Source organism: Lontra canadensis, unplaced genomic scaffold (assembly GCF_010015895.1).
Source record: "Lontra canadensis isolate GAN:19392208 unplaced genomic scaffold, GSC_riverotter_1.0 scaffold66, whole genome shotgun sequence".
Lineage (NCBI taxonomy): Eukaryota > Metazoa > Chordata > Mammalia > Carnivora > Mustelidae > Lontra > Lontra canadensis.
Window position 1 is genome coordinate 7,332,690 of NW_022631060.1, and position 23,355 is coordinate 7,356,044.

Here is a 23,355-nt window from a genome sequence, read left to right on the forward strand (position 1 = left end):
CCAGACCTGAATCCGGCTCCAGTACCCAGCTCCAGGGGCCTCCAGGTCCAGCTGTCTGGGGGCCGTGACTCCCAGACCCCCGTGACTCAGAGAGCCCTGAGACCCGGGGCTGAATCCGAGGCTGCCGTTGGGGAGTCGCTGTTGAGGGGTTGTTGGGAAGTAGGTAAAGCTCAGCCAGCCAGGAGGGGACGGGGTGGGGGGGATGAGGGGGAAGAGGGCGGGCGAGGTGGAGGGAGGAGGGCGCTCTGGGCAGATGGGGTGGGGGGCAGTGTGTCAGCGGTACCGAGGTTAGCCTGGTGCCCCAGCACCCCGGCATCTCCCTCTCCCCTCCCCCACCACCCATGGGTGCTGGGCCTGAACAGCCCCCACAGGGGAGCCTGTGCCTTCGCATAACGCCGCCATCTCTCCCTGTCCGTTCTCCGACAGAGATCACCAAGCCGCCGTCCGACGACAGCCCAGCCCACAGCAGCGCCATCGGGCCCGTCATTGGCATCATCCTGTCCCTCTTTGTCATGGGCGGGGTCTACTTCGTGTGCCAGCGAGTGCTGTGTCAGCGCTACGCCGGAGCCAGTGGGCCCTTCCCACATGAGTACGTCAGCGGGACCCCCCACGTTCCCCTCAATTTCATAGCCCCCGGCAGCTCCCAGCATGGTCCTTTCACAGGTAAGATGTTGGCGCTGTGTGCCCTGGGCAGAGGTGGGGCGAGTGGCTGAGACTTACACAGGGGGTGTGAGCAGAGGGGCCGTCGGGGGCAGGGACAGGACAGGGCTCACCCACCTGATCCTGGGTCATAGGGGGCAGCAGGAGCCAAGGAGCATGTGCTGTGTCTTGGGTGGGGCCTGGCCCTGACCCACCTTGTCCCCCTCCCCCGCTGGCAGGCATCTCATGTGGCAAGTCCATGATGAGCTCCGTGAGCCTGATGGGGGGCCGGGGTGGAGTGCCCCTCTATGACCGGAACCATGTCACCGGGGCCTCGTCCAGCAGCTCGTCCAGCACCAAGGCCACTCTGTACCCACCGGTGAGTGGGGGTGGGAGCAGGCCTGCCTGTCCGGGGACCCTCCACCATCTGTGGCTGGCCGGGGGATACTTGGTGTGACCTCAGGATTCCTAGAACTATTAGCTGTCCTAGCAGCACAGAGAAGGGCGGGAGCGTTTGCTTTCTTCCCTGCACGCATCTTACCGTTTTTCTCTTGGGACGTTTTCTGCTTAGGAGGGGTACCCTCATTCACTGTGGCTCACCTGGAAACCCTCCCCCTCCCCAGAGAGCAAGGGCAGAGTCTCCCCCATAACCCCACCTCCTAGCGTTGCTGTTGGACATTTCAGTGTCCTTGTGACCAGCTTTGCTCCTCATAGGCCTGCCCTGTCTATGACCGCCTCTTGTAGGGCCAGTCTGGACAGGGTGCTCCCAACGGTGCCTGTGTGACCTTCTCCTTAGCGTCATGCTGAGACCACCCTATTTTCCCTCTCAAGGCCCTGCTGGGTCCCAGAAAACAGGTGGATTGTTTTCCAAAGGCCTGGCACTCACCGGTGACTTTTGTGACGGAAATGGTCCGTGGAGGCCGCTTGGGCTGAGGGCCGGGTCCTCGCCAAGCCACAAGAAATGACTGTACAGAGGGCAGAACACTGAAGGTTCCTACCAGGGGACCTCTCCCTAGGCTGGCTGGTTGGGGGGCTGGGGGGGCTCTTCCAAGAGCACCACCCCAGGGACCTGGGTGAGCTCGACGCATGAGCTCAGTCTGTGTAGACAATCATCAGGGTCTGGCATTACCCTGTTCTACACTTTTTAATCCTTAAAAACCCAACTTCCTGAAACAGAATGCTCTTCTGAGCTGCACACTGTCTCTCAGCTTTCTCTGGGTGGGGCTCCACCCGCCAGGGCTAGGTGTTTCTGCCTTTCTGGCATCTCACGTCCGGGCTCTCTGCTCCTGATCCCGTCTGACACCGGCAGCCCCGGGAGGAACGGGGGCGGCAAGGGCCACTCTCTGGGCTTTCCCCTCTGGGAACTGGTCTCCTGGAGGCTGTCGCCCTGGGCTGTGTCTAGGGGCAGCTTGTGGCTCTTTGCTGCAAGCCTGGAGTTTAGAACACTCCCCACCACCCTTCTGGTCCTCTCTGCCGCCGCCATCCCCGGACTCTCATGTGCGCCACGGGACCCGCTAGAAATACCAGCTCACCCGGGACCACCCCCTGTGCCTGCCCATGCAGACCCCAGGAGGTTCAGCGCCCTGGCTTCCCTGTCCCCTGGCTCCGCTGGGAGCTGGGGCGGGGCGGGGGATTCTTCTTAGCAGCAAGAGATGATACTATTACCAGCCCAGCTGTTTTTTTAAGCGGCCTTGTTGAGCTACAACGTGCATTCTGTACAGTTCACCCACTTAAGGGGTGGAATTCGGCGGCGGTTAGTATAGTCACAGGTGTGTGCGACCGTCGCCGCCATTCCAGAACATTTCCGTCTTGCCAGAAAGAAACCCCTGTGAAGCCAGCTGTTTTCAAATTAACTGCATTCTTTCACATCAGTGATAGAGGCTTATGGTACAAAATTCAAAAGGTACAACAGAATGCACAGCAGAAAGAGGGTCGATCACCCCCTCACCCTAAGCAAGAACCCCCCGCCCCCCCAGAGCCACATCCTGTGGCGAGTGTCGCGCATGTCCTCCCGGGCCTTCTGCACACAGCAAGTACGCTGGTGGTTGGTCTTTCTTTTCCCAGCCGAGAGAGTAACTATTTTTACTTTGTATTTTGAGATCGTCAACTCACACAGGTTGTCACGAACATAGAGCTCACGCCCAGATCCCCCCAAAAGCGGCATCTCGCATCACCAGCGTCTTGGTCCTCCTGGGCTGCTCTGACGAAGTTATCACAGATGGGGTGGGGCTTAGACAGCTGTTTTTCACAGTTTGGGAGGCTGCGAAGTCCAAGATCAAGGCGCTGACAGATTTGGGGTCTTGTGGGGGCCCCGTTCCTGGTTCACAGAAGGCGGCCTCATCCTCCTGACGGGACACAACGGGGTCTGTTATCCGGGCCCACCTCCTGATGCCATCACATTGGGGGTTAGGATTCAGCACAGGCCTCTGTGGGGGGACACAAGTATTCACTCTAGGGCAGTGGCACAACATAAGTGGTAGGGCACTGATAGGATATTTTTTTTTTTAAAGATTTTATTTATTTATTTGACAGACAGAGATCACAAGTAGGCAGAGAGTCAAGCAGAGAGAGAAGGAGGGGAAGCAGGCTCCCTGCTGAGTAGAGAGCCCAATGCGGGGCTTGATCCCAGGACCCTGGGATCCTGACCCGATCCGAAAGCAGAGGCTTTAACCCACTGAGCCACCCAGGCGCTCCTGATAGGATATTTTTGGCTCTGTTCAGATTTTGCCAGTTTTACAAATGCACTTTTTTTTTTTTTTTAATTTTTTTTAAGATTTTATTTATTTATTTGTCAGAGACAGAGGGAGAGAGAGTGAGCGAGCACAGGCAGACAGAGAGGCAGGCAGAGGCAGAGAGAGAAGCAGGCTCCCTGCCGAGCAAGGAGCCCGATGTGGGACTCGATCCCAGGACGCCGGGATCATGACCTGAGCGGAAGGCAGCCGCTTAACCAACTGAGCCACCCAGGCGTCCCTACAAATGCACTTTTTTTGTTTTTAAGACTCTTCCTTGGGACGCTCAGGTGGCTCAGCTGGTTGGGCGGCTGCCTTCGGTTCAGGTCATGATCCTAAGGTCCTGGGATCCAGTCCCATGTTGGGCTTCCGGCTCAGCAGGGGGCCTGCTTCTCCCTCTGCCCGCTGCTCCCCCTGCTTGTGTGCTCTCCCTCTCTAATTAAAAAAAAAAAAATGCTGTTTCTTAAGGGCAGTTTAGGTTCATAGCAAAATGGAGAGGAAGGTGCAGAAATTTCCCACATGCCTCCTGCTCCCCATGTGGACGGCTTCCCTTGTTGTCACCATCCTGCACCAGAGTGATATACTAACGGACAAACCCGCGTGGACACATCAGAATCACACCAAGGCCACCGCCAGCAGGAAGCTCACTCTTGGTGGGGCGCGTTCTGTGGGCTCGGACTAGCGTGTGGGGACACGGGTGTGCCATTCCAGGATCACAGAGTAGGTTCATACGTGTCTTCTGGAACCCACACGACATCATCTGAAGGCAAGGATAGCCGCTAAGAGCTGGCTTCATCGAGCTGGTCTGCTGCTCCCCGCGAACCACTGCGCTCTGTGCGCTCCGTCAACCCGACCAGAAGGGGCGCTCTTCTGAGCCCACGTCGCAGAGGGGCCGCCCCCTGGAACTTGGAAAGAGCCCCCCGGGACAGTGTTGGGCGAGGCAGCACCCACCCCACCCCACCCCCCGCAGAGGAAGGGATGTGGGCCGAATCCCAAAACTCACCTCGGAGCGGGAGGGGAGGGGAAACCAGATCCAGTCAGATTTATGGGCAGAAGAGGAAGCAGGACCCCAAGGGCGCAGGGTGCCGGAGGCGGATCTAGGAGGCCCTTTCTGCTGGGCTTCCCTGCTGGGTTCCTGTTCCCCCCTCTGAATGACACCCCCTCAGTATCGTGCGCTCCCAACTCTGGGGACAAATCCCGAGGAATCCCCAGGCTGGCTCTTTGGGCCAGAGAGGACCGTCCCCAGAATAAGGAGTGGGGGGGCTCTTGCTACTCCCCAAAGGGCACTTTTTTTTTTTTTTTTGGTCAAAGAGTGAGAACACAAGCCGGGGGAGCGTCAGGCAGATGGAGAATTAGGCTCCCCGCTGAGCAAGGAGCCTGACGTGGGACTCGATCCCAGAACCCTGGGATCATGATCCAAGTCAAAGGCAGACTGAGCCACCCAGGCGTCCCACAAAGGGCACTTCTTATGGTTTACTCACCACGTGTCACCAGGGGCCACGCCGCAGCTGGGAAGTGGTTGATCAGGGCCCATACCCATCTGCCTGTCGGGAAAGGCTGTGCCCTTTCTGCTGCCCTCCAGTCCCTCCGGACACATGGTGACAGCCATGTTCCCATTCAGCTGTGGGAGCCCCAGAAGCTGGGTCCAGCTGTGACCCCATAAAAGCCTGCATGCTCAGAAGGGCCGTGTGATGGGTGGGGTGTTATCGGTGGCAGCTGCTGAGGAAGACACAGATGGGGTGTGTCACCGGGGGCCTCAGGTCCCTCTGTCCCTCTGTGGGGCCAGTCATGGGCTGCCTGGCTCTGGAGGATGCATCGTGTTCATCATCGCAGTTTGGGGCAATACATCCCAAGAAAGGGGCACCTTTCCCTGATTTGTGTGGTGGGGCCGTGTGGGGCCAGGGCCCGTCCCTCAGCAGGGCAACTCCTGTACCGGATCAGGGTTCCAGCCAGAACTTGGAGCCACCTCGGCATTAGGAATAAGGAAGTTCTTGTAGGACTTCGTCTTTGCACCATGTGGAGAGAGGTGGGGAAGTCAGAGTCCAAAAGGGGAGTGGGAGAAGTCCCAGAGGAGCCTCGTGAGGCGCCCGCTGGCACCAGGGGACACCCCAGGGCCTGCGGGGACATCTGTGGCGGGGTGTGGGCCTGGGGTCATAGGGTCTACAGGCGGTATTTGGGCCACAGGCACTGCTGTGACAGCCTTCAGGGCTGAAGGGACAGCTGTTGATTCCCCATAGCGTGGGGCTCATGCCAAGTAGGCCCCGTGCAGACCCGCTGGGGGGCGGGGGGCAACACCAGAAGGCCGTAACCCTTGCCTGGCTCTTCTCAGATCCTGAACCCGCCGCCATCCCCCGCCACGGACCCCTCCTTGTACAACGTGGACATGTTCTACTCTTCAAACATTCCCACCACTGCGAGACCCTACAGGTACGAGGTCCCTGCCACCACCCTGCACCCACTGGCCAGCTGGGCCTCCCGACAAGCCTATGATACAGGAGGGGCCTTGTCCCCATTTCCTGGGTGAGAAAACTTTGCAGAGAGGTCCAGGGTGCTGGTGGGCTCTCCTGGGCCCTCAGACCATACCTGGCTTGCCTCCCCATGGAGTGAACCGGGCCTGCCTGTGGAGTTCCAGAAACCAACTAAATCCTGTGTTTGGACCAGGCTCTGGAATCCAGAAGGAGCTCTGGGGGTATTCTGTTCAGTGGGGACATGCCCAGACAGGTGAGGCCTTGAATGACACCACCAGGGGCTTCCCACCGTGACCTGACCGGGCCCCCACTGCCCATGGATGCCAGTACCCAGGGCCGAAGGTTTGCCTGTGTCTGAAGCCAGCTGCAGGACGCAGCGGCAGTGCCACCACCTGCTGCCACTGTCCCCGAAGGATCAGATCCAAGTCACGTAACTGCTGTCGTGGCCCCTGCCACTGTGGGCCCTCAGTGGGACGATCCTCTCTCGCGACCCACTACCTGGAACCCCGCAGGTCTGCTCGCCCCCCAGGTTGTCCAGCTGGGGTTGCATTCCCCACCTCCCTGGGTTGGGGGGACACTTGAGAATGCTAAGAGGGATCTGGGTGTGCTGCTGGCCTGTGTCCAGGGGCCAGGTCAGGGCCTGAGGTGGCCTTCCGCACGGGTGTCCTGGACCCCTTACCCCACAGGTGCTACCTGAAGGGACAGGTGGAGGCAGAGGCTTGGGAGTGGAGAGCCCTCCCCCCCTTCTCCCCTCTCCTCCCTCTCCCCATCCTCCTTTCCTCCTCCTTTCCTCCTCCCTTCCTCCTCCTCCTCCTCCACATTCTCTCACTCCTCTCCCTCTCCTTCCTCCAATCCTCCTCCCCTCCTCCCCATTGTCCCCTCCTCCCCCTCCTCCTCCCCGCTGGAGTGGCTGGTGTGGAGACTCAGAGTGTGGCTTCGCCTGCCATCTGGTGGCCGTTTCAGGAACTCTGGGGCCTGAAGAGGAGCGGGGCCCCTTGTTACTGGGTCACTGCCTAAGTCCGGGACCTGCAGTGGTTCCACCCCCTCCACCCCCACCCCCAGTGCCTCAGCGCCCTCATGTGTCCCCAGGCTGTCACACACACTCGCCAGACCCCTCAGCCTCTGGCCCACCCCCGGCTTTATTCCTTACATTGATGTCTGTGCGGCTTCTTCCCCGCCCCTGCCTGTCAGGGTCCCTTCCTGCCCCTCCTGGGTCTTCCCGCTGCACCTTCTCAGTACCACATGACCTGCACAGGCCCCAAGGTGCTGACTGCACCTCCTCGCCCTCATGAGCCCCCTGGGGCTCTGAAACACACCCCAGTCCCCACCCCCAGCTCGGGCCCTGCAGCTGCCCCACCTAGAACCTGGGGGTGCAGGAGATGTCTGGGAGCCACCTCCTGGGTCGGAGTGCCTTAACAGGGGCCCCTTCCAGACCCAGTGGTCTCTGATATTTATAGGAATGATATAATGGGGAACGGTTGTCAAGCACTCCCTGGTGTCCAGCACTGTTTCTAGCACTTTCCATGCAGAATCTCATTGACCCTTCACAAGCCCCTTTGGAACGGGGTACTGTTTCACCCGTATTTTACGAAGGTGAAACTGAAGCCCAGAGGAGTTAAGTCATCCAAGGCCCACCAGGCAGGCTCTGGAAGCCCTTCTCTATAACGGCAACCTTGGCCTGGGGCGGCAGTCCTTGCCAGGGCCTCCCCGCCTACACTGGGTGCAGGCACGCCCACTTTAGAGACCACACCCAAAGGAGGGGCCCCTGTGTCTCTTCCCTGAGCCCAGGGCCCACTCCACTGTGTCCCCTTTAGGCCCTACATTATCCGAGGCATGGCCCCCCCCACGACGCCCTGCAGCACGGATGTTTGCGACAGCGACTACAGCGCCAACCGCTGGAAGGCCAGCAAGTACTACCTGGATTTGAATTCGGACTCAGACCCCTACCCACCGCCGCCCACGCCCCACAGCCAGTACCTGTCAGCAGAGGACAGCTGCCCCCCTTCGCCCGCCACTGAGAGGAGCTACTTCCACCTCTTCCCTCCCCCTCCGTCCCCCTGCACGGACTCCTCCTGACCCCCTCGAGGCCCCCCCGGCCTCTCTGCCCCCTTGTAAATAGTTTTAAATATGAACAAAGAAAAAAATATATTTTATGATTTAAAAAAATAAATATAGTGGGGATTTTAAAAACATGAGGAATGTGAACAGTGACGGGTGGGAGGGCTGGGAAAACTTTGTACAGTGGAGAAAATATTTATAAACTTAATTTTTTTAAAACGTCACTGCCATTCTTTTGTGCCTTGTGTGTTTTTGAATCGAGTGTCCTCACAGAGGCGATCCCAGCCTCCGCCCTCCCCTGGACAGCTGTCAGAGTTGTGCACTCATCCTCCTGAGCACCATGTCTTTATCAGGCCCCCACAAGGTAGGCAGAATCCTGGGGTGGAGGCGCGCAGGCAGGAGGCCTGATTTGTGCCATCATGAAGGGCCCCTGTTTCTTATGTGCTCTGCTGTTGCCCGTGCTGAAATTCGGAATAGTTTTTAAAATATATTTTTTAAGATTTTATTTATTTGTGTGACAGAGAGATGTGGGGCTCAATCCCAGGACCCTGGGATCATGACCTGAGCCGAAGGCAGAGGCTTTACCCCACTGAGCCACCCAGGCGCCCCTCAGAATGGTTTTTAAGAGGCCCTGTGTTTTCATTTTGCACTGGGCTCTGCAGATTACGTACCTGGGCTTTGGGCTATTTCTTGGCCAGTTTCTGCTTCCATCTGATCTGTGTGTGTGGCCGCCCTGGCTTCTGGCAGCAGGGGATCCCTCCTGGCCCCACCCTCCGTGTGGACCCCAGTGGTTGGGGCTGCCCGGCCGCTCTGGCCCAGGGTCGGGTGGGAACTCCCAGCTCTTCTGCCTTCCCTGGTTGCCGCCCTGTCCTTTCCAGCAGACAGGCCCCAGAGAGCCTGGTCGTCACAGAGACAGTCAATAAACACAGCCCCAGGCCTGTCCTGTTACCCACTGGGGTGGTACGGGAGGAGACCAAGAGATGGGGCCTGCTGCCTGCCCCTGGGCGGGGCGGGGTGGGGTTCTCCAGGCTGCAGGAGACTGAGAAGTCACAAAGTCATGAGTCATGAGGAGGCCTGGCAGCCCTCCCCGCCACTCACCGCCGTGCCAGGCAGGAAGGGCCTACCCGCGATCGGAATGTCACAGGGAGGTCAGAGAAGAATCACCACTGGTGGGAGTCCTGGGCACACGTTGCACTTAAGAATCAACACAAAGATCTAGAAGAAGGGTTTCCCAGCAGGACTGGGGATCAAACCCTGGGCCAACCCCCAGGGCCTGGAATGTGAAGGTGACAGCCTCTGGGATGGGGAAATCCCAGGACACTGAGATGCTGGGGCCCCAGTGCTGGGGAGGCAGTCTGGGAAAGGTGGTGTCCCTTGGTGCTCCCAAGACCGCCTGACCAGGGGACAGAGCTGGGGACGTCAGGCATGCAAGTCGCCAGGCCTGGTTTCCTTAGACTTCCAGGGAGCTGCCCCTCCCCGCCCCCCCAACCCCAATTGCCCAGGAGTTCCCTGAGGTCACGGTTAGCATGGGTGGTGAAACCCCTGAGACCAAGAGCAGACACTGGAGACAAGAGGGTGAGGTGACCCGCCATTGCTGCAAGCCAAGAGCAAGCACAGGAAGTCCAGGCCTGAGTGCTGCCCCAGGGCTGCTGTGCCACCTGGTGGGGACCTACGCTAAAGGACCCTTGGCAGACAGGAGGGATTGGGTTTGCCTGGAAGAAGGCCAGCTTCGCCTCGTCTCACCCTGCTGGCCGCATCCACCCGTTAAGGAAGGGCAGTGTCACCCTCGTTCTAGGACTGTGGTAGGCTTCCCTGAGATCATGCCTATCGGGGGAGAAGCCTTGCCCAGTAAGCGCTGGGCAGGTAGTACCCCCTTGGCAAATGAAAGCCATGGCCTATTAAAGCCCAGAGAGGTGACAGGCTTGCCCAAGGTCACACAGCTAAGGACCCACAGACCTCGAGGGAACACCCCGAGCGCTCAGGCCCGTGGTGGGGCCCTCCGGCCCAGGGAGCTGCTTGCAGGGGCTGGGGGGTTCCTGTTCTTCTAGGTCGGGCCACGAGCCCTGAGGTGCGAATGACAGCACTCGTGCCACCAGGGGCAGAAGGGCTGGGGGACGTGGCTGACACCAAAGCAGGAACTGCGTCATGGGGGTCCACTCTCCTGCCCTTCCTCTCCCCCATGCGTGGCAGGGGTTGCCTCTGTTCCCCTAGGGCCTGCCAGGGATCAGGCCAGGGGTGAAGGAGTGGGCTGTGCTGCAGACCCCTGGCGACAGCCAGCATGGGCTGAGGGGCGGGTGGAGACACACTCTGCAGCCTTCCTCTCCCTCCCCCCAGCATCCCAGGCCTATCTCCAGAAGCCAGGCTGCTGGACCCTTTCCTGCCATGAGGTCAGCTGGGAGGAGTGGGGGCTGACCTGCTCTGCCTGCTCTCTTCCAAGTGAATCTGTCGGCACCCGATATGTGCAGATCCCTGCACTTACATCCCATGCTGGGGGACCCAGAGATGAGTCAGATGGGGGCTCCTCTCTTGAGGGTGCTGCAGACAGTTTCCAAAGCTGAGGGCCGGAGCACTGTGTTGAGATATATGGGGACCCAGAGAGAATATCCTCCTCAGATGGGAGGGCAGGGAGGGCTTCCTGGAGGAGGTGCTATCTGAGCTGTGTCTTCTTCTTCTTTTTTTTTTTTTTAAGATTTTATTTATTTGACACACAGAGAGACACAGCAAGAGAGGGAACACAAGCAGAGGGAGTGGGAAAGGGAGAAGCAGACTTTCCACTGAGCAGGGAGCCCGATGCAGGGCTCCATCCCAGGACCCTGGGATCTGACCTGAGCTGAAGGCAGACGCTTAACCAACTGAGCTACCCAGGAGCCCCTGAGCTGTGTCTTAAATGAGGGGGTGAGGTTAACGTGGCTTATTTAAACTTCACAACAGCCCAGCTAAGTGGATGGTGTCCCCCAGTTCATAGTTGAGGAGACCACGGTCTGGGGGAAAATAATTAAACCAGAATTTTTTTTCACTCATTTGTTCAACCACTCCTCTACACAAGGAATAGTTCTGACATCTGGGCACTGCTCAAACCTTTCCCCCTTCCCTCCGAACCGCCTCCCCTCTGCAGTGACACCCACTACTCCCCAAGTCTCTGTTGCCCGTCTCTGGAGTCCTGCGGGGTCTCACTCCCCACTGGCCCTATCAGTTGTTCGGCTCAGCCCTCCAGCAGTCTTCCAGAATGTGTGTGGAGCTCCTCCTTGCCCCGGGCCCAGCAGCCCCCTTGGGTCTTCCGCTGCCCTGCATGGTTGAACAAAACCCACATGGCCAGATCTTGGTCATGTCCACTGCCAGGCAGGATGCTGGGGAACAGGGATGTGGCAGGTGTGGAAAGTTCTGTCCCTGAGAAACCTGGGGGCTGGGGGCGTTGGGTGGGACGTGGCTCCTGCAGTGTTCTTTCTTGACAATCACCTGACTGACTCTTCACGTCATTGGGCCCCCCTCAAGGGACCTGACCCTCCGCTCACAGGCGACTTGGCCCAGGACCTGCCCACCTCCGCCAGGGTGGCCTCACTCTAGCCCTCAGACCGGGTCTGAGCCCCGGAACAGGACAGCAGGAACGATAATGGATGGCTGGTTTCTCCAACCTGAGCTTATTCAATTTAAAGCCTTTTTCTATCTGGGTGTATGGATGTGTTAAAATGTCCTTTCTTTTATGAAATGATGGTAATAGTACAAGGTGTTTTTTTAGGAAAAAAATCATGACTTAACATTTTTTTAAAAAGTCATTACTTGATACAATTAAAATTTGGCAGCCCTGTGTTTGTTCCCGAAAGTTAAGGGGTGAAAGGCGGGTGATGGGTGCGCGGGCATTCATTAAACTTTCCCTCTACTGTGGAATAGATGTGAAAGTATTCATATGATTTTCGTAAGTCTAGATGGATTGAAAATTTATTTTATTATTATTTTTTAAAGATTTTATTTATTTATTTGACAGACAGAGATCACAAGCAGGCAGAGAGGCAGGCAGAGAGAGAGGGAAGCAGGCTCCCCGCCGAGCAGAGAGCCTGATGCGGGGCTCGATCCCAGGACCCTGAGATCATGACCTGAGCCGAAGGCAGAGGCTTTAACCCACTGAGCCACCCAGGCTGCCCCCAAAATTTATTTTATTTTGCTTTTTAAGGAGATTTTATTTATTTGACACAGAGAGAGAGAGCGAGTGCACAAGCAGGAGGAGCAGCAAAAAGAGAGGGAGAAGCAGGCTCCCCGCTGAGCAGGGAACCTAATGCAGGACTCGATCCCAGGACCGTGGGATCATGAGCTGAGTCAAAGGCAGACACTTAACTGACTGAGCCACCCAGGCACCCCTGAAATATTAAACATTAAAAATTAACCCATACGGGTGCCTGGGTGGCCCAGTGGGTTAAAGCCTCTGCATTCAGCTCAGGTCATGATCTCAGGGTCCTGGGATTGAGCCCCACATCAGGCTTTCTGCTCGGTGGGGAGCCTGCTTCTCCCTCCCTCTCTGCCTGCCTCTCTGCCTACTTGTGATCTCTCTCTCTCTCTCTCTCTCTGTCAAAAAATAAATAAAAATCTTTAATTAAAACAAAAAATTAACCCATAGAAGGATCAGGGGGAAAAAGGGTTAGGTGGAGTTGCATGAACTCCGGAAGTTTCAGGATGCTGAGGCCAATGCCAAGGTTCAAAGACACTCTCCTGCTTAAAGCCTGTCAATGATTCTCTAGGGCTCCCAGGGAGATAGGCTGAGCTCTGATACCTCCTCTTCCCCCAGGAAGTCCTCCCTGACTTCAACCCTTCCAGTTAGGTTAGCTCATCATAATTGGAGACTTTGGGGGCCCACTTATATTGGGCGAGGTACTGCATTATTTCATTTAATTATAGTGCACATGTCCCTGTGACCGTCCTCAGAGTCTGGGATGGAAGAGCCTGAAGCGTGTACTGGCAAGTTCTCTGATGATGAAGGAGTAAAGGGATCACTGTGTGTGGCTGGGCTCTCCCCAAGCTCCCAGGAGGGCAGGTCCCAGCCCTCGCCCAGCCTCCCAGTCAGGCACGCCCCCACCCCAAGGGTTTTCTGCAGCCTCTCCCCTGCTCCTTGGTCTAGCTCCTGGGACCTGCCCCTCTCCCTCCCCGCTGTGCTACTCCGGTAGCACCTGTCTTACTCAGAGGTTCTTCCTGGCCCTTCCGCTCCAGTGCCTCCATGGGCCCCTCCCATTCTCCTCCCCCATACCCTGATCACCCCCACCCGATCCTCTGACAAATGTGCATTCTGCACCAGCCTTCCTCAGTTCTCTCTGCCAGGCCCATTTTCTCCCCACCCGGGGACGTCTGTGTATTTGTCCTTCCCTTAACCCTCCGTACCAGCACACCTCCGGAGCTGGTTTCAGTCTTGACTGTGTCCCTCACTTGCCGGGCGGCCCTGGGCAAGGCCCCTAGCCGCTCTGAGCCGCAAGATGGATGCAAATAGCATCTGTTCTTGGGTGCTACCTCCTGAGAGGTCCAGCACCCTTCGGGGCTCAGACACAGGTCAGTAGGTATTATCAGCACTTTGCAGATAAGACCTGGCGAGTCTGGCTGGTTACATCACCGGGCCAAGCTTACTCAGCGAATATGGGCCACACCTGGTGTCTGAACGGTGCCTGGGTTTGTGTGAACTAATCTGTGAAATGGGGATGATAATACTTCACTGTCTGGAATACTAGCCACAGAGTCTTTCTAGAGAGTCTGCCTCAGGCTCTGCTGCAGGGGTGAGCTGGGGGAGGGGCACGTTCGCTCCAGAGGCCCAGCTTCCCACGCACTGGGGTTGACCCAGCTCCATTAGGTCTCATTCTCCCTGCTGTTTGGCCTGGGGACTCAGAGAGCCTGAGCCGGTGAGATGGAGGGAGCTCAGGCCGGCTGGGGCTCCTACGAAGAATGGAGGTGCCGGTACAGAAAGATGCTGAGCACCGGGGAGGCAAGCAGGTGGCCAGGTCCTGCTCTGCCTACCCCCAGGGCCCAAGCTCTGTCACTTTTCTCAGGAAGCAGCTTGGAGAAGCTGCAAGGTGACCATGCCCTGCCTTCCTTGAGCTGGAGTGGCCATCTCTAACCAAGCCAGCCCCCTGGAGGGAGCTGCCCTAAAGAGGTCAAGACACCACCAACCTCCCTGCACGGAGCTCCCACGATGACTCCAGGCCTGGAGGCCAAGGGCAATCCTCTGGGCCTTGAGGATGCTGGTTTCTCCGGGGCATGGAGGCACCGTCCCCAAAGCCCCGCACCATGCAGCCATCGCCACTCCCTGCCCTGTCCGTCTCTCGCCACAAGCCAACCACCCCTACCTCCCCAGTGCTCCAAAGCTCGGTCTTGGCGTCTCTGGTCTCTCTCCCTGCCACCCAGACCCAGGAGCCACGGCTCTGTCCTCCCCGTTCGTGGTCGAAATGCCGCCTGCCCAGGAGGGCCCCCCCGCACTCTGCGGCCTGCGTTACTTCAGGGGTGTCTGACCGCCCCCCGCAGACCGTCCGCGCCAGGACTCTGCTCCCCACGCACCCGCGCGGGCGGGCACAGACCAAGCGCTCAGTGGAGCGCGGCCCACGAGCGGCCAGGACCCCCGGGGAGGACCCGCAGCGCCGAGCCTCCCCGAGCGCACGCGCACTCGCGGGCGAGTCCGGCCGCGTCCCGCCGAACTCGGGCTCGTTCCACGGGACCCGCACCCGCCTGCGCCTCTCCGCTTCGCGGCCAACTTCCGCCCTCGGGATTCGCGACTGCGCTTCGCTTCAACTCAGAGGCCAGACGGGATTTTGGAGAGTAAGTGCCCGGGATGGGCCAAGGTGGGCTACTCCTCTGGCTCCCAGCCCGGCCGTCCCGGGGAGGCCGGCAGGGCATGGGGGGCCCTGGGCGAGCATTTCGGAAGAGGCTCCGGTGTAAATGCTTCTGGAGCACAAAAGGGACTCCTGTTGCCGCGCACTACCCCCCGCCCCGCGGGGGAGGACGCGCAGCCGGGGGCGCCGCCCCCCACTCCGTACACACACCAGTCCCCACCTCGACACCCAGCTCCTGGCACAGCCACCACATGCGGGTGAAGGAACCAGCTCAAGCGACCTCGAGCCCCCTATAAAATTCGGCTGTGGAGAATGCGGGCATCGATCCCGCTACCTCTCACATGCTAAGCGAGCGCTCTACCACTTGAGCTAATTCCCCAGCTCGGGCTGTGCTTGGCCTCGGGAATGTACTGTGGCTCACGTCATCGCGGGTCTCCTCCGCTCCGCCGCCAGGATTGGCTTGGCTCCTTTTGGTTTTAAAAAGCATTGGCTTTCGGATTGGTGGTCCAAAGCGTCCGTCAAACGGAGGCCCTGCTGTTGCTACGGCGTAGGGGGAACCAGCCCGGTTTCTCCGGGTTTCTGATTTGTTTCTCCAGACTCCGGGGTCCTAGAGGTTCCGGATCCGTCGAGTCCATGGGAAAAGAACGCTCCCCTCGCGCTTGACTGACGGGGCCTGTGAGCCAATGGGAGTGGGCGCAATCTGACCGCTGGGCGATCCAATAGGTTGCAGGGGGCGGGAGAGGAAGGCCAATGAGCGCGGGCCTGGGGGCGGAGATAGAGCCGCGATTGGCTGCGAGGCGGCCGGAGGGAGGGAGGGGGGAACTCAAGGCCTGCTTGATACGTCCGCCATTTTGGGCGCTTCGCTGATGGTGTCGGTGAGCGCGTTTCCCGCCTGAGCGCAACTAGCGGCGGGTCGCGGGCACCTCCAGGTAATGGAGGTGGGGGGGCGGCGGAGCGGGCCGCGGCGCGGGGTGCGCGGGGTGCGCGGCGCGCGGGCGGCGGCGGCGAGGCTCCTCCGCCCGGCCTCGGCGGCGCGGGGAGGGAGCGTCCCGGCCCCCTCCCCTCCCCCCCGGAATTCGCCGCTCGGCGGCCGGGGAGGCGCGGCGCCCGGGCTTGCCGGGCCGTCCCCGCCCGCGCCTGTCAGCCGCTTGCCCGCGCGTCGCGGGTCGCGGGGGGCTTCGCCGGGCCGGGCGCCTGAGCGGGCCGCGGGCCGGCGGCGAACTTTGCGCTCGTGTTGACGTCCGCGGCCTTGCGCGGCGGCGGCGGGCGGGGCGCGCCCCTAACCCGGACGGGCCCCGCTCCGCTGCGGCCGCGCCGCCCGCCCCGAGCGCCGCCCGGTCGCCCGCCCGGGAGAACTTCCCCCGGGCGCGGGCCGGGGAGCGTGTCAAGTTGGGGCGGCAGCTCGCCGTGGACTCGCGAAGGCCATTGTTGGGACTCTGTCTGCGGAAACAAGTTCTGTGGGTTTGTGCTGTGCGGCCGCGGAGTCAGCGGCGAGCGCGGAGTCCGGCTCGGAGTGTTTAAATGGCCTTGCGAGCGGCGCCTAAACTCCGGTGCTGTGACTCGAACGGAGAGCTGGTCTCGAACGCCTCCCCGGCGAGTATAAGCAAGGGGGGTGGTCCTTGGAGCGGCTGGGAGGACCTCCCTCTTAAAGAAGCCCGTTCGCGGCCAAGTTGGAGGGGTTTCCTGCTCGGTCCTGCGCGCCCTCGTCGCAACCGGGACTTGCGGTTGGGGATGCGCGGACTGAGTCCTCGGACGTGTCCGTGTGTCCTGACGTTTCCGCCTCGGGCTCCGTGTGGTTTTCCCGGTGCTTCACGTTTTCTCCGCGGGTCGGCCTGAGCTTTGTTTATGTTCTGCCTTTGTGGGAGGGGCGCTCGGCGATCGTTTTCCTTCCGTCCCGCAGCACTTGTTACTGTGGATATTGTCCCACCGTGTAACAATGTGAAGTTTACTTTGATTGTGCCCTCAAGGTCATGGGGCAGGTGGGCAGCAAGTGGGGAAGGGACTCCGGATGTCCAGCCACCGGCGTGCATGGCTCCTAAGCGGTGGTGGTGTTTCCGTTTTCTCTCCTGCGAAGTCAGAGTGCCTGGATTCAGGTCTTGGCTTCAGCGCTCCCCAGCTCTGTGACCTTGGACAAGTTACTACACTTCCCTGCCTTCCCTGTAATGGGACAGTGATAACAGTGACTGCCTCGTTAAGTGTGTCGGGAGTGCATGGGCTGGAAGCCGTGTCTGGCACGTAGGATCAGCTCAGTGCAATTGGTGGCTATTATTACTAATTTAAATTCGATTTCTAAATGTTTAGATTACCATTTGGAAGTCAAATGAGTGTTGAGGTGACTTGGGGGCTGTCTTTAGAACGCTCTGTGTGTTTAACAGTTCTGCTGAGGAAATGAACTGGAAGTTATTTTAAGTTTTTCAGGAGAGGGGTGGTTGAAGATTCATTAAATTTCACACATTTCGGGGAGCAGCGCGTTAGTGGTGGTACCTCAGAATGTTCCTCTAAGAGGCGGTTAAATAAAGAAAAGCCCATTAAGAGCTGGGGTCAGATTCTGTTCCTATTTCCCTTGGGCTGCTAGGATGATTGGTACTGCTACCAGCTCTAAGGTTTCTCCGTGTACTCCTGGGTTAGGGTTCTTGAGGATTGAAAGGTTGGTGTGTATTGAGATGCACTTCAGTGAACCCAGCTTGGGAGTGTGTTGTCCTGCATGGACCCTTGGGAAGCTGTTGCCTCTCAGTGTGTCTGATTGGGGAGTCTTGAGTATCTAACAAAATGCCGTCCACTCAGTCACACATAGTCACAGTCTTTTAATTCCTGCCCTGTGCTCTTTTCCTTGGTACTTGAAACCATGCTTGCCTGTCCCTTGGTATTACTGCTTGGGACCTGCCTGGCTTTTTAATTGCACTAGGGAAATGTTTTTACACAGTTTTAAGTAGAGGGGAGCATCTTGCTGTGTAACTTGAGAGGAAGAAGATTGGGATAAGAAAACTTTAGCTTTTGTATATAGCAAGACAAAACAAAAACTTGCTAGTTTGAATTAACTGCTTGAGAATCAGACCATAGCTGGATGGAAAATGAATGGTAGTAAAACTAAGATTTGACAGGGTGAGGTTCCCTTCAGGATAATTTTTGTATGGATTTGGTACAAAGGTAATGTGCTTGTTACCGGCAAAACCCACCCCTCCCCCCAGTTTGTATTTAAATTCCAGTTAGTTACCATCCAAGAATCTCTTCCTTAAAACAGCATTTGTTAGGATTGGTGGTTAGTTTATTTCCGTCATGAACTTGTGTCTTGCAGTTTTATATTTTGTGTATTTGAGAGGCAGCACGAGTGTGTATTGGTCTAAAATTCTACAGTGTTTTAATACCCCTATGAGTACATGATAGTGAAGTTCTTCTAATCATCTGCTCACCTGAAACTCAGCATTGAGTTTATTTCATAAAAAGCACAAGAAGCTATGGTTTGGTCCTCCTAAGTCAAGATCTGAGCCCCTATGTGGGCTGAGTAGCTTGTTAGCTATTTTTCTTAGGTGAGTTGGACTGAAAAAAAATAGGCCTGGGCTCTTGGCTTTCTTTTCTTTTCTTTTCCTTTTCTTTTCTTTTTTTTTTTTTTTTAAAGATTTTACTCATTTATTTGACAGACAGAAATCACAAGTGGGGGGCGGGGAGGATGGCGGGGGGGGGGGGGGCTGGGGAGAGGCAGGCTCCCTGCTAAGCAGAGAGCCCAATGTGGGGCTATCCCAGGACCCTGAGATAATGACCTGAGCTGAAGGCAGAGGCCCTAACCCACTGAGCCACCCAGGCACCCTCTTTTTTAAATTTTATTTAATTTTATTTATTTATTTGACGGAGGGAAAGAGCACAAAAGCAGGGGGAGCAGCAGAGGGAGAGGGAGAAGCAGACTGTCTGCTGAGCAGGGAGCCTGATAATGGGGCTCGATTCCAGGTCACTGGGATCATGACCAGAGCCCAAGGCAGCTGATTAATTGACTGAGCCACCCAGGAGCCCCTGGGCTCTTGGCTTTAAGCAGCTTTCTTACTTTTTTTTCCTCAAGAGAACCTCAAGTAATTTTTTTTTTTTTTTAATTTACTCTAGGTAAATGTTTCTCAATTGGGGGGTGATTTGCCTTCAAAGAAACATTTGGCAATGTGTGGAGACATTTTTGCTTGTCATAGCTGTAGGGGTGGGAATGTGCACCCTGGCTTCTAGAGAGGGTAGAGACCAGGGATGCTGCTGAACATCCTGTAATGCACAGGACAGCATCCTAAAATTATCCAGTCCCAAATACTAATAGTGCGGAAATTGAGAATCCCCTTTCTAGATGGATGCTACGCTGGCATGCACTAGAATCGTTCAGGACATCTTTTAAGACCATGGATGAGAGACCCTCACCTCTGGAAACCTGTGGTAGTATTGAGAATATATTTTTAGAAAGCTACCCAGGTAATACTGAAGTGCAGCCAGGTTTTGGAACCACTGTTCAAGACCATGGTTATTAGTGACTTCCTGTGGGTCGAGGAATCCTTTAGGTGATGTGAGCTCTGTCTCTGTGGTCCCGAGATGTAGTGGGGAGAGACCGTGTACATACATTATTCTAAGGTTCCTGGAGACTGAACTTTAAAAGAAATTTTAAATGAATTGATTTTATAATATAATTTAGAAACTTTTTTTGCCTTTACCTCATGAAACACATGACCAAACTGTGCTGGAACTTTGCACTCTCGGGAGTTTAGGGTTGGTTGCTCCTACGTTTAATAACTTCATACTGTTATTTTTGAGTTTTATATCCTCTGCTGTCATCCTGTGAGTGAGTCAGCTGTCCGTTACCGTTTTCAATGCCAGCGTCATCATCTTTTTTTCCCTTTGTAATGAAGACCTGTTTCCAAAGAGTTAGCCTTGGATCCGTTTGCAAGTTCTGCCTTTTGAAGGCGAGACAGGCATACTCCATGCTTCACATGTCACACAGTGACCCTTGCCTGCTAGTAAAAGGGGGTTCCTCTGGGCCCTGGACTCTGGTCCAAATGGGTGTTTTTTCCTCCTTGGGGGAGGGAGGATGAGGTTCAGTAATAGAAGGGCAGAGGTCCTTTTCTTACACATACTTACAATTTAGATCATCTAGTTTACTGAATGAAGGAATATTAGTTTAAAAACGATACACATTTCCAGCAACTGAGTGTTAGGATCTGGATATATAAAAGGAGAAGACTGTGGAGGCACTTTCTAATCTTTCATCCTGAAAATCAGCTTATGGCTGTTGTTGAGAATGACAAGTGACACCCCCCCCCCCCCCGCCACCAGCTTCTTCTAATCTTTATTTATTTGATCCTCAAATATAGTAATTGAATCCTTACTCTGCCAGGAGCCATATTAGGGACTCACTCATGAACAGGCACTCAAGGACTTGCAGTCTAGAGGGAGAGGTAGCAATTATAAAAGGGATGCAGTTTTGGCTGGGAGGCCAGGTAACAAAGCTTGTTAGAATTGTATATGGTGTAAGTAGGCTCCTTAGGGAGGCTCTACAGGCCTGGGAGGAAAGAGTTTAGGTTTGCTCCTTTGCTGGTTGAATTTGCCAGAAGTCTCTTGCCAAACAATAAAGTAGTTACACCTTTGTTTCTTGTGTTTATTAAGCGGTTACTTTGACTTGCCCCCTTGGTTTGGTGTGTTTTAGAAAGCAATGTCATTGCTCCTGTGCTGGTGAAGCTGTGTTGTCATGACAAATAGGATTGGCCTGTAGTGTTCCTTGCTCCGTAGATGTTGGTTGTCAGTCAGTCAGACTGGGAACACTGACGGGTTCTATACTATCAGAGGCTCGATGTAAGTTTGCGTCAGATGTCTTGAGCATCTTTGAAATTGATTGGGCCACTGGTGGGGATGGACCTAGGTGGCCTGGAGATTTGGGTTTTTTTGGCCATGACTTTGGCTTAGATTTAGTTGCCACAGAAGCCCCTTTTCTTCCTCTCTCCCTCCTTAATTATTTTTTTACTTGGAGAGGGGAGATAGTTACTAGTTGGCTCAATACCCAGTTTGTCTCAGGGTTTGAATGATTATGCGCTGACTTCTGGATACCAGGTTGATCAGCCAGTGAAGAAGCAAGTAAAAGGAAAGGGAACCTTGGCAGTAGTTGAAAGGCTTCTCACCTTAACAGGGACATTTTCATGTCATGGACTTGGCAGAGATCTGAGTTTACTCTTAGCAGAGGTGTTTTACTACTTGTCACTTAACAGCTGGCTAGTGTTGACCTGTTTTGTATTAGTGAAGACTACATAGTCAACTGTGAATTTATGCAAACGAAGTTTGATACGTTCTGAACATCTTTTTACTGATGGGAAGAAGCTCTGATTTTGTACTTCTTGGTGACTCTGGAGAAAACTAGGGTTGTATTTCTTCCAAAATTTCTTACAGTTTGACTATATATTGACTTGGAATGGGTTGTGTGCCCCAGAGGTTGACTGCCACGAAATCTGATGACCTAAAGGAAAGATGGATTAAAGATTGTTATTTTGGGACATTAAAGAGAAGAACAAAAAGGCTGCAGAAATAGGAGTCTGACTGAATGTTAGATTTGGAGAAAGCTGTTTGGATTGCTGGTTGGAGTCTTGAGTTCCTATACTGGAATATAAATCTGAATAGCAGTGCTGGTGTCAGAGACCCACTTTGGCAAGAAGAGAAGGGAAAGGTTATGTGAGAAGGCGAGGCTCCCTGAAACCCTAATCAGGGCAAGTAAAGCAGGTATGTGAACTGCCCACTAAGCCATGCTCCGTGGTGGCCAGGTATGGTTCATAGAGGTTGGCTGGGCCTTGGTGAGGTCTGGGCTCGCGGTCCATAGATGGGGGCAGTGGCAGGAAGAACACTGAAAAGTACTGACTTGTTTGGCTGTTCGGGGCTTCCTTTTTTTTTTTTTTTTTTAATTTTATTTATTAATTTGACAGAGATCACAAGTAGGCAGAGAGGCAGACAGAGAGAGAGGGAAGCAGGCTCCCCGCTGAGCAGAGAGCCTGATGCAGGGTTTGATCCCAGGACCCTGAGATCATGACCTGAGCCGAAGGCAGGGGCCTAACCCACTGAGCCCCCCCAGGCGCCCCAAGACATAGTATTTTAAACTAAGGGAGTTTTCACAGATTAATACTGTTCTCTTTCCCTAGTTCAGAGTATATTGTGGAGGTCAAGAGTACATAAGGATCTAAAATAATGGGCCTTGAGTTCTGGTTCTCACAGTCTTCCAGCTGTGGGATCCTAAAACTGGATCACATCTTTGTTCCTTAGTTTCATTATCTGTGACATCAGTATTAAATGTAAACTGATGAGCACAGTTCCTAGCGTAGGGCGGTGTTTTTATTACTATTACTGCTATTACCAGTCTTCTTCCTAATAACGATAGAAGTTCAGAAATGGCTCCAATGTAAGACGCAGTGACAGTCCTAAGGAAGTGGAGTGGCACGTTGAGGGCACCTGGAGAACTTTGAGGTCTGACTAGCTGCCCTGAGGGGTCCTGGGTGATGGTTGATGCAGGTTAAGAGAGGTTATGGAATTAGTGTTTGTATGCAGGCAGTTTCTTTCTTTCCCTATTTGGATCATATTATACATGCTTTACTTAGGGAAATGTGATAATAGTTTCTTACTTTGATGAGAGTAGAGATAATACATTTGAGATTTTGCATTTTGCTTTCTAAAACAGTCTTTAAAATCTCTCTGGCACTTAAGACATTATAAAAGTAACTCCATTTGCTCTAGAGTCTCCTATCTTACACAGAACCATAGTTTTTAGTGTGCTGTGTTCTTGAAGAAAATTACGTATGCCTGGAAGGATCAAAGCATTTTAACAAATAATTGGGTCTTTTTTATTTTGCATTTAATTTCTTTATAGAGTCCACATATAACCAGACAGCACTTTTTTCTTTTTCTTCTTTTTCTTTAAAAGATTTTATTTATTTATTTGAGAGAGAGAATAAGTATGAGCTGGCAGGTGGGAGGGGTGGCAGAGGGAGAGGGAGAAGCAGGGAGCCTGACATGGGGCTTGATCCCAGGTTCCCGAAATCATGATCTGAGCCAAAGGCAGACGCTCAACCAACTGAGCCACACAGGTGTGCCCCTGGGCAACGCTTTTCTGGAGAGGGCCAGTTAGTAAATACGTTAGGCTTTGCAGGCTGTGTGATCTCTATAACTCTAAACTCTGTCGTTTGGATATGAAAGCAGTCATAGACATATGAACAGATGAAGGTGGCTGTTGGGGCGCTGGGTATCTCAGTGGGTTAAGCGACTGACTCTTGCCTTCGATTCAGGTCATGATCTCAGGGTTATGAGATCAAGCTCCACCTCAGGCTCCACACTGCCTGGAGTCTACTTAAGATTCTCTCCCTCTGTGTCCCCGCCCCCACACCTTTCTCTCTTCCCCCTTTCCAGAAGAAAAAAGCAACCCACAATACAGAAATTTAAAAAAAAAAAAAGAGAAGAAAAAAAAGAAGGTGGCTTCTTTCTAGTAAAATTTTATTTACAAAAGTAGGGTGGAGCATATAAATATCAAATAACCAAATTGTACATTTCAAATGAATATGAAATTGTTTGTCAATTCTAAGTCAGTGGAAACATACTAAAACTTCTGAAAAACAAGACCACACACACGCAGTTCATGGGCTGGATTTGGTCTGTTTTTCTCTAATCTAGTTTTCT

At 54.9% G+C, this 23,355-nt stretch overlaps 2 protein-coding genes and 1 non-coding gene across 11 annotated transcripts in view; 2 read left to right on the forward strand and 1 right to left on the reverse strand.

Moving 5' to 3' along the window:
- Positions 1 to 8,048, forward strand: part of LRP5 (LDL receptor related protein 5) — a 97,616-nt gene extending 89,568 nt beyond the window's left edge. Inside the window, exons 20-23 of the mRNA XM_032879676.1 lie at positions 427 to 663; positions 879 to 1,018; positions 5,698 to 5,795; positions 7,651 to 8,048. Of these exons, the coding sequence (XP_032735567.1) occupies positions 427 to 663; positions 879 to 1,018; positions 5,698 to 5,795; positions 7,651 to 7,912 (737 nt within the window). The 3' untranslated portion in view covers positions 7,913 to 8,048. The remainder of the gene's footprint in view (positions 1 to 426; positions 664 to 878; positions 1,019 to 5,697; positions 5,796 to 7,650) is intronic.
- A 6,949-nt stretch (positions 8,049 to 14,997) lies between these two features.
- Positions 14,998 to 15,070, reverse strand: TRNAA-AGC. Its single transcript has one exon. It is a non-coding gene; the product is annotated as a tRNA-Ala (tRNA).
- A 453-nt stretch (positions 15,071 to 15,523) lies between these two features.
- Positions 15,524 to 23,355, forward strand: part of PPP6R3 (protein phosphatase 6 regulatory subunit 3) — a 142,228-nt gene continuing 134,396 nt past the window's right edge. For 5 of the 9 annotated variants that reach the window (XM_032879683.1, XM_032879685.1, XM_032879680.1 and 2 more), the window contains exon 1: positions 15,524 to 15,620. The gene's annotated coding sequence lies outside the window, so the exon portion shown is untranslated. The remainder of the gene's footprint in view (positions 15,621 to 23,355) is intronic. The other 4 variants (XM_032879692.1, XM_032879688.1, XM_032879690.1 and 1 more) reach the window with 1 other exon arrangement.